At 31.4% G+C, this 10,191-nt stretch overlaps 1 protein-coding gene across 2 annotated transcripts; it reads right to left on the bottom strand.

Moving 5' to 3' along the window:
* Positions 1 to 4,277: 4,277 nt before the first annotated feature.
* Positions 4,278 to 9,933, bottom strand: LOC131041472 (bifunctional levopimaradiene synthase, chloroplastic). Of its 2 annotated transcripts, XM_057974580.2 has the most exons (14): positions 9,779 to 9,933; positions 9,565 to 9,645; positions 8,896 to 9,202; positions 8,552 to 8,738; positions 8,245 to 8,462; positions 7,705 to 7,825; positions 7,452 to 7,564; positions 6,954 to 7,180; positions 6,725 to 6,840; positions 6,087 to 6,185; positions 5,774 to 5,989; positions 5,265 to 5,403; positions 4,936 to 5,184; positions 4,280 to 4,790 (listed from the first exon to the last, which is right to left on the bottom strand). In XM_057974580.2, exons 2-14 carry the CDS (start codon positions 9,634 to 9,636, stop codon positions 4,602 to 4,604), a joined length of 2,253 nt encoding a protein of 750 aa, XP_057830563.2. In that variant the 5' UTR covers positions 9,637 to 9,645; positions 9,779 to 9,933; the 3' UTR covers positions 4,280 to 4,601. The 2 variants fall into 2 exon arrangements, with proteins under 2 accessions (XP_057830564.1, XP_057830563.2); XM_057974581.1 differs by lacking the exons at positions 5,774 to 5,989; positions 6,087 to 6,185 and having other exon boundaries at positions 4,278 to 4,790.
* Between the last annotated feature and the right edge of the window lie 258 nt (positions 9,934 to 10,191).

Below are 10,191 nucleotides of genomic sequence, written 5' to 3'. Positions count from 1 at the left end.
CTCCACACTCACTCTAAGGATCTTCCTAGCATCCTAATTCAATACCAAACACTTGGCACTAATATATTTGGTCATGCCTACAAGAAATAAGGAAAAGAGCAGTCATTTTCCCTAGCCAGGCTATAGTAGAGCTTGCCTAAGGCATGATTTTACAATAATCAAAATCAACTTCCTCGACACAAAATTGAGTATTTACACTATACAAAAACTCCATTACTTTAATCCCAAGGGTTGTTAAGAAACTACAATGGGAATTCAAGATGGAGCCATTTTTAGGGCCTTAACCCCTTTGCTTAGACCGCGAATAGTGAAAACAAGAAAGATTTCAAGTACACCTACTAAAACCACATAATGAAAGGACAAAAATACTTTTTAATTGATTAGTGAATCCATGAAGGTATAGTACATAAACTAATCCATTTGGTACAGACTGCAATAAACAATTTGACAAATTTTAATAAAAACTAGGAAATTGCTTTAATTTGCTATTGAAAAATTCAATCTTAGAGATTACAACTTCTTTAAAATGTTTTTAGTGGCCTTATATATGCCTAATCAATAAAATCCAACCACCAATCGGACCTCTAACTACCGATTTGAACATTTTTCCAAAATGTTGTCAAGTCACCATGACAACTTTTACTCTCCAATGCATTCTCACAAATATTGCAAATATTCACACGCTTGACCCCCTATGATGATTTCCTAACATCAAATAAACATCTTTAAAAGCCTAATGAGGCCTTACAAGGAATTTTACAAAATTTTCTATGTGATGTCATTTAAAGCTTACAAAGGCACCTAGGCCCAAAAGAGAGTAAATAAGCTAAGTTTAATGAAAAATCAAGCTACAAAATAAACTCAAAGCGCACTCTTTAACTCTTCAATAGGCCTTTATTCAAACATTAACACAATGAGGATCAGTCAGACCAAAAATTGAAAGCTCACTAAGAAACCTCAGGTGTTGTTGCACCAATTATAAGATTAATAAAGAAAAAGAGAGTATGGGATAAATTAAAGAAGTTAGAATAGTACCAGAATAGTTTCAATCAATTCTAAAACATGAAGAACAATCTCAAGAGATTAGTCCCTAATTAAACAGCTCAAAACAAGTACTCTCAAATTTTCAATGGTAATTGTTTCTCTTGTAATAAGTTGGGACCTAGAGAAAACAAGATGAATTGGACACTACATTCTAAATTTCCTCATATCGTGCTTTCTTTAAGAATTTGCAAATGAAGTTGCAAGCAAGAGAAAGAATTCTTGATGATTTGGTGAGAAGATATAAGAATGAAGTTAGATTTTTGTTCGATAAAAATCATTTTTTAATTAAGGTTATCAAGAGGATTACTTGTTGGTTAAATGCATCTCCTATATGAAGTGTCCATAGAAGATGTCCAAAGTAATATTTATTTTTTATTGAAGATGCCAAAGAGTCCGAATGAGGAAAGGTTCGAGATATTTTCTGAATTGATAGAGAAAATAATCAAGAAGAAAATTTTGTAGGGCATGCCAAATGAATGAAAATATTCTATAAGAATCTCCACATTCCAAGAATATAAGATGCCTCTGGAAAGGCTTTGTAGAATATTCCTTATATGGAATGAAGTTTAGGAAAATCTACAAGAAAACCTAGTAGGTCTATAGTTGCTACTCCTACAATTTCTTTGAACATATCACCACCTTCAAACATAATGATGACATCATTTAGACCTCTTATTAAAGAAAAACTAGTTGACAAAATAAATCCTACGTAGAAAAAGAAAGAGAAAAGAGAGAAAATGAAGCTTTTTAATGATGACGATGATGAGGAAGATGAAAAAGAGAAAAAAGAAAAAATTAATTTCAAAAAAAGGGTGAAAAGATCAAGGGAAACAAAGGAAGAATCAAGTGCAAAAGACAAAAGTGAAGGAAAGGAGAAGAAATCCACAATTGTTTACCGACTATTGCAAATGTAATTGTACAACATGGTGCTTTGAAGAAAATAGAAAAATAGTATGAAAATGTATCTGATGTTGAGATGAAAACATTTGAAAATGTTATTATCATATACACAAGGAATTTTAATATGGGTCCCAATGAGATACAGGTCATGAGCTACCAAAGAGCCTTGCCAATACTCTAAGTATAAAGAGACATGAAGTAGTCTTGGAAGAGGCAAATAAAAGATAACAAGCCTTAGAGAAGATCAATGGATCTTTGACACATGAGGAGAGAGTAAAAGCATCATAGGTGATAGCTACTAAACTAAGGACCATGGAAAGAATCAACATTACTATGGGAGCTTAGACAGAGAAAAAATCAAGAGGTTGATTAAGAAAATTGAGGAGATGGTAGTGAACATCTTAGGTGACATTCTAATTGGTGAGAAAATTTCTCCTCTGAAGAGTGGAGAAGTGTAACAATCAAATCTATTTGTGTTGAAAAATAATAACTACACAATACACATCTTCTACAACAACATGAAGAACAATAAGAAATGGACAATAATCCACCTTTGTAAAATGATCAACAAGATACAACTAAAAAAAGAGAAGTGAAGAAAGAAGAGAGTTCTCCAAAAAACATTAAATGAAACACACATAAATAAGTTCCTCCTTCTCCAATGAACATTGTAAGTATTAATAAAGAGAATGTGGAGAAAATTTTGAAAAAGTATCTGAATGCATATGCAAAAAAGGAGAAAGATGAGAAACAGGGTGAAAGTAGTGATGAGATTCATTAGTGATCATCATTTACATATGGTGATTCATTTAAGGACATGTTGATCTTACAATCATAGCTTCAATCAATGATCGCTACATAGGTACTTCAAGTTCTAATTTAGCAAGATGAAGTAGATCTGGCAAACATTTCTCTATTCCATAAGTTACATCTTGGAGATGTTCTTCACCACTTAACATTGAAGGACATATTTTAAACCCATATGTAGAATAGAGAGATGGTTAATAAAGAAATAAAGGCCTTTCATGAAGGCCTTTTGGAAGTAATCATTAGTGCATCACTACATAGTATACAACAATTGAATCTGCTAACTGATTCATTCAAGGATCATATGTCCAATTTTGAGGTAAACTAAGAGAGAGAAACTAAGAAAAATCTAAATGATAAGAGATTAGATTATTCTCTTATGGATGTAGATTTGCACACAATGAATAGCGGGACAACTTGAAATATTTTAAGATGTGTGTAGATCAAGCCATTATGCTATATCAAATTTAACACAAGTGACTAGTTTCTACAAAGAGCTTAAATGAGATCAGATAGCATCTCTTGAGTCTCTAATTCTGTAGTTAACTAGTGTATATCACTTGAAGAAGGATAAGGATATATTGACCAAAGTAAAATTGAAAAAGTTTACTTGCAATTGTCATTTCTTTATGGACCAAAAGGAAAAGGTAAAGAAATAGGAAAACCAACTTACAAATATTGCTAATCTTAGGATTACCTCTCCCTCAAATTTATATGATACATCTGAGGGGGTTCATTACAAAAGAAGAGTGAAAATCAACCATGTCACAACATATAGTCATCTACAAGGGCATCTTGCCTTCATCTAAGTGAGTTGTGTCAAATTAGGAGAAAGACAATTTTTCTATCGATGCACAAATCTATATGAGTGTTGCATAACATTTTTTATCTAAGTACTAGGTTGCTACATACCTCTTGAACCTAGGAATTTGTGATGAGATTCTGACGTGAGATATTTTGTACCTTTCTGATCTGAAAAGATTCAATCTGTTTGCGTCTGACATTCAAAGGAGTAGTTTTCTCCACACCTCCTTGTCCTGACAAATCAACTTGAATTTTCTATCCCAGGTTTAAATTTTCTTCCCATCCTTAGATTCAACTTTGAATGACTTTAGAAAGTTATTGTTATTATTATTTTATGTCAAATTCTCGTTGTTTGTCCTAGATCTATCATTGCAATTCAAACCTAAATCAAATTCAATTTAAATGCAAATGAGGTGGATTGATTTTATTTTTATTTAGTCATTTTAGGGTTGGATCAATCAAATTCAATCTCCTTAATGTGAGATGGCCTCATGAAATTAGTAGCTTTATTAAACTAATTTAAGTCCTAATTTCACCACCTCATAATAATGTTAATATGTTACACACTATATAATTAGTAATATAGAAAACAATTTACATAATAATTGATTGTTGTTAAAAAACATATGTAATTTGATAAAATTAAAAGATAATTATAAGAAGATATATTTGGTAGAAAAAATATAAAATATCCTCCACATGAAAATTATAATTTATTTATAGAATGATTATTACATTATAAAGCTTTTGTGAAGTAAATAAAATTGTAATGGCCATATAATTAAATCTCATGGTGAAGAAAAATTTATTTGATATCTAACATTCTAATCTTGAAGCATGTAAGACTTCTACTTGTAGCACATGTTCAATTCCACAAATTGTTGACAACACACTAGTACATTTTTCTATTACATGTGTAGTCATTACCAACATGAGACTTCTCATTTGACCCTTTGGAAAAGGCATTTTTCCACCATATCTTTCTTATCTTGAATAGATCTATTAAATGCATCTGTTTTCATGTAGATAAGTTGTGACAATCTTGCTTAATTGAGAAGTAAATTTTGAAAGCAACTTGGCAATTCAACATATTTGAACAATTCTTGGTTCAATTCAGTAAGTCCATCTTCAATGACATCATAGACATGGTCTAAAGCTACTTCTTCCAAGGCTCTAGGATTGTCCTTCATATAACATTCTATCGCAGAAGCCAACTCGCCATATTCTCTTTCGGCCTTATGTTACCATTCATTAAAATATAATTTATCAATACTAGCACTGGATAAACTCTATCCATGGTAATAATAGCATTAAACACATTATTGAATATAAAAGAATAAATAACATTTACTTGTATAGCATATGATAATATTGCATTACCTTGAATGTTTTGGTATCATTAACTAGCCTTGTAGATAAGCACACAAGATAGTGAGCTTTTGATCTCTCATCAATTTGGCATAGAATACTATCAGTAATAACTTCTCCCATTAAATGGATGGAAGTGAGAATACTTGTACCAAAACCTATTGAAACTTTGGATATAGTTATGTACTCATCCCATCTAGGAACATGCTTATGCTTAGACCACTCTGCTTCTTTTGTAAAAGATTCAAGTTGAACCTTCCACTGATCATATAACTGCCACCTTAGAAATTTTGCTTTGATGAAATTTAGATAAGTATTTTCAAATTTTATAGAATACTTACCATTTTTTTGAAGTATTCAAGCATTTCATTTCCTTGCACCTTACATGCTTTCTCAGCTAACTCATTGATTGTATTGTATAATCCAAGGAAGAAAATTTTTATATGCTCTGACATATGATCTAACATATATAAATCCCACCTACAAGATCAAAAAAACATAATAATGATACTTTATTCAAAGCTCAACCATAACTCTCTTTTTTTCCAAAAATTATTTTATAATAGTAAAAATTAAATAAAAGTTTAGATACAATTGCCTTTTTAAAATATAATATAATGAAAATTTTATTAGACAATCCAAATACTAAATTCAAACCTCTACTATTTAGATACCTAATTTTTCAGGTTAAATATTATATTTTACCATATTTAATTTTAAAGCATATAACTTTTAAATTTGAAATATAATTAAACAATACAATACAAACAAATGTGATAGTACTAGCCAATTAATTTGGACCTTCAAATTAGTTCCATACTACTATCACAAAACCCTTTTCAAAATATACCTCTCAAATACTTCATTGAATAACATAATCTCTTCAAAAGAGCTATATTTATCATATAGATCATCAAGAATAACAATAAGACAACCAACTTTTGTAGTTGCAATTCTACAATCGCCATAATCAGGTTCAAACATGCCAGCTGCCACCACGAAATATATCTCTATATGCCTCTCCCGAGTAAATTTCAACTTCCTAAAGCCAGAATCTATCCACCACCTGTATTAAAGTTGATCCTATCAACTTAAAACTACTAATTAAACTGTTAAATTATTTGTAATAAAACAATTATTTTATCAAAATAAGAAAACAATACTTATGGACTTGTTGAAGCTCTTTTTGGTGTATGGACTGTACTGCATTGAAGTCCAATTTAGCCAGCTCAATATACTTTTCATTGTTCATATAAGGCAACCTGTATATGATAATGAAATTGTTTTCCATAACTATATCAATAGCAAAACCAATATAGAAAAAAAAATTTTAAAAAATTGTAAAGAATTTAAGTGCATTCAGCTAGTATTGTCACTTCAATGTTCAGTTCAAGTATTGTATGAAATGTTTTAAATGTATGAGTTAAATGAAAAACTTAAATATTAACGTGGTGATTTTTAAATTTGATAGAATAATCAAATTTTAATCAATGTTGCAGACCATATTCCATAATCTATTATAAAGATGAGTTAACTGCTGATAGATTTCCACAATCCATACAAACATCTATTCTATGCTTCTGAATTTGTAAAGAAATAATGATCATCATAATTGCAGATCATTTTCTAAGTAACTCATCCTGATAATAGATCATGCAGCATGATCTAAAAAAAACGATAAAATATTGATTACCCACAAAATCCAAAAATCATCAAATGAATTTATATTATAAACAGTGAAAAATTAATATATTTAAACTTAAAATATTCTTAAATAGAAGGCTAAGTAATAGAATCTTACCTATAGAAGGTCTTCGCTAGCCAAGTTTTATTTGAAAGCCACGAGCCTTCTATATAAAATCTTGCCTCTAGTCTGGGCAAACTCCGATGGAATCCATATTTCAACTCGTAGTCCACCTACAAGTAAACTTACAGCTTGTATGAAGCAAATATAGGTTTTTAATGTATGAAGCAAATTGTAACAAATATATGTGCAGTTAATTGTTGGCCATTTTTACAATTAAACTTACAGCGAAAGACCCACTGACATCTCTTGCAAGAGCAAAAGAATTATTCGTTTCACGAAGATTTCGCAGGTAAGTTGCCGTGAAGGTTTTTGCTTCTTTCATTACCGTTTCTCCAGGAAAACCTATTTCGGAGCATTTATAAAGACTCAACATATCTTCAACCCCTCTGTGTGTTTTGTCAGCAAAACTAAAGAACTCTCTTTTCTCATTTTCAAAAATTTTCAGAACCTCTGCAAGACACATTGACAGCTACTAAATGTTTATTGCATGTGGTGAAAATAAATTGAAGGCATTCGAGCTTAGCAGTTACACTTATCTTGATTGGATGCTTAAATATAGTACTTCTGTAAGATTACCCAAATGTTGCTAGTGATGTTAAACCTTGGAAATAAAAGATTTAAACAATATTGAAGTTAAATCCAAAACTATTTCTCCGTAGGAGGTAAGAAAGGTTTTATATATCAAATTGCAGTATAGTAAACCAATAATTACCATCTTTACCTGCAGATACATCATAGCCATGCAATCTCAGGATCCTAAAGCCCATAGCCGTATCATTTACATTTACAATGGTATCGTTTCTTCCCCTTCCGATGCCTCCATTAGACCAAAATCTATACTAGAAATATAATTGTTAAGACTGGTGAAACATATTATTTTACTTTGAATTCTAATAAGATTAACATGCATGTGTAATATTTTTTTCCTGAAGTTTCCTTATAAATAAAACTAGGAAATGATTGAAAGGAGTGACCTGTATACATAATCCAATGCATGTTTGATTTCCTCTTTGAAATAGCGACCAATTCCAAGACGTTCAACAGTGTCAACGGCAAGAAGGCGCTCGTGGAGATCAGAAGGATAAACACAAGGCACTGTCATCAATCACATAACAAATAAACACGTGAGATAAGATTACATGATATAGTGATTATCTTACTTTCGCTATTTTTGTTGCCAATATCAGAAACAATATTGAAGCTGTTAGATGTAGTAAACAAATTATTTAGTTTCTGCACGGACAGACAACAGGGACTCTCCACTGTCTCTAGCTGAGCAAGTAATGACATCTGTCAATCATGCATTTAACCTTCGCCTTACCTTATCTTTTTTATCACTCAACCTTATCTCTAGCCACTTACCCATGATAAATGCTGCACCAATCTAAGAGAATTCATTATGTATTGTTTTATAAAGTCAATGAGAAGATAATATCAAAAAGTTCATATTTGAATTTCTCCTCCAATCCATGTTTTTAACAGAAACAGATTAAAAGATATATAAAAGATCTTACCGTGGTCTCCACAAATTGTGACAACAGAGTTAATGAATTCCAGAAATATTTTGTCTCCTGTGTGCATATAAAGACAGGCAGTGGATGCTAGGGAGCCTAACATATATCCATCCTTTGGATAGAACTTCAATACTTTTCTCCAATCTATAACCTCTTGTAATCCCTCCAACGAAAGGAAAAGAGATGTCGGTAGGTTATATAAAATACCCATATCATTCCTGATTTTACAAGGAAAAGTAATAATTAGATTTCAAACTTTAGATGTAAAAAATACAATTTTCAAAGCTCCTAGGTTTACTTCACTTACTCTTTAAGCTGAGCTTCCCTTATTGCAAGAATTCTTTGAATGAATGGTAATTCATTGGAAATACCCAGATTTAGAGCATTAGCTTCCTTCAACAAAGAAGAAAAGAGAATCACAAATCCACTTGGCTGATTGCCATACCCTCTTTCATCTAAAGAGAGCGAGGTTTGATAGTTAACAAAATCAATTCCTGCAAATGAGCACCAAAAAAAACATTGTCAATTCAAAATTAGATTTGAACCAAAAAAAAATTTTAAAAATTACTAATTGTGTCTAAGAAATTGCTAATTAGGACATAATCTAATATTTTATCAAAAAACATTTGAGAAATGTATCATGTATCTCACCCTTTTGCACTTGCGTCTCTCCCAGCTTCCATATTCTAAGTGCAATGACACATGAAAGAGTAATAAGAAGTCTATCATGTGATAAGTAAAATGGTTCTCCTCCCCAAGATCCATCACTCAACTGATTGCAGACAACCCAGTTCAGCGTTTGTGGAAACTGAGGTTGGGAAGGGTTGTCAATGGATGCTATTCTGGCTATCCATGCAGTGTCATATGCAGATGGGTTTAGTTTTCCATCCTCCATAGACTGGAACATATTTCTAATATCTTCTATCAGTGCTTCAATGTGTTTGTGGTGTTCCAAAGGCTGAAATAATAAACATAATTTATTAGAACATATTTAATAAACATAATAACTATGAATCTAACTAAAAGTTATACAATCGAATTAAAAAATACTTTCATACCCTGCAAAAACACTTCATACTTTCCACTCAATGGAAGAACATATTTTTGATACGCTACCTAAAATACGTCCTGCTTATCACAATCATATAACACTAACAAAAAAGCTTCTTAGGAACCTATCAAATCTAAATGTAAATGTTCGTCACAGTCGCACAATATTCTATTTTTCCTACTTATAAGGAACCTATCAAATCTAAAATAGTTACCTAGTCCACTTTGCATGCATTCTCATACTCATGAATAACAAAGATCACTACGTACCATGTGAATCTCTGTAAGAGAGTTAATTGCATCGTCATTCCACATACTGGGAGGGTACACAGTGGCAGCCATTCTCGGTCTCTGAATAAAGAGAATTGACTATGTTATCTTATAAAAAATAACATTTCTTCAAGAAAATCCATAACATATCCATAATTTTCTAGAATATACAACAGATATATTAGAAATAAACAGATATGTGAATAACACTTACTTTCAGTTTTGTAATGGCGAGTGGCTTGGAACCCTTTTCTACAACGTGTTTGGCTCTGAAGCTTAAGATGGGTCATCATTTTATAGAGCGTGAAAATGGAGAGTATGGAGAGAATGGCCAGATCACTTTTGCAGAATCCTCAGTCCTTTGTCTAACATGCTTGTCACCTTCCTAACTTCTAATTTTCTATCATTCAATTTTGTCTAGTATCAATAAAGATTTCCACGTCATTGATAGGGAGTAGTTGTGTCTATGCAGCTGACAAAACCATTCTTTTATGCATTACCAGAACATTTTTATACATTATCAAGAAACTAATTTTATCCGCTGCATAGCCAGAGCCTTGATTGCATTTATTCCATTCCTTAGTAGGATAATAAAAGATGTATTATTTGAATGTGTCCCTTAAGAAT

Source organism: Cryptomeria japonica, chromosome 7 (genome assembly GCF_030272615.1).
Source record: "Cryptomeria japonica chromosome 7, Sugi_1.0, whole genome shotgun sequence".
NCBI lineage: Eukaryota > Viridiplantae > Streptophyta > Pinopsida > Cupressales > Cupressaceae > Cryptomeria > Cryptomeria japonica.
This window is presented reverse-complemented; position numbering and strand designations above follow the sequence as displayed.

What these genes read in the sequence shown, in the direction of transcription:
- LOC131041472 (XM_057974580.2), bottom strand. Translation starts at nt 9,636, where the DNA reads ATGGCTGCCACTGTGTACCCTCCCAGTATGTGGAATGACGATGCAATT. An exon ending in CTCTTACAGAGATTCACATG is followed by an intron (nt 9,203 to 9,564) that starts GTACGTAGTGAT and finishes TTATTATTTCAG; the next exon opens with CCTTTGGAACACCACAAACA. An exon ending in AGAGACGCAAGTGCAAAAGG is followed by an intron (nt 8,739 to 8,895) that starts GTGAGATACATG and finishes GCTCATTTGCAG; the next exon opens with GAATTGATTTTGTTAACTAT.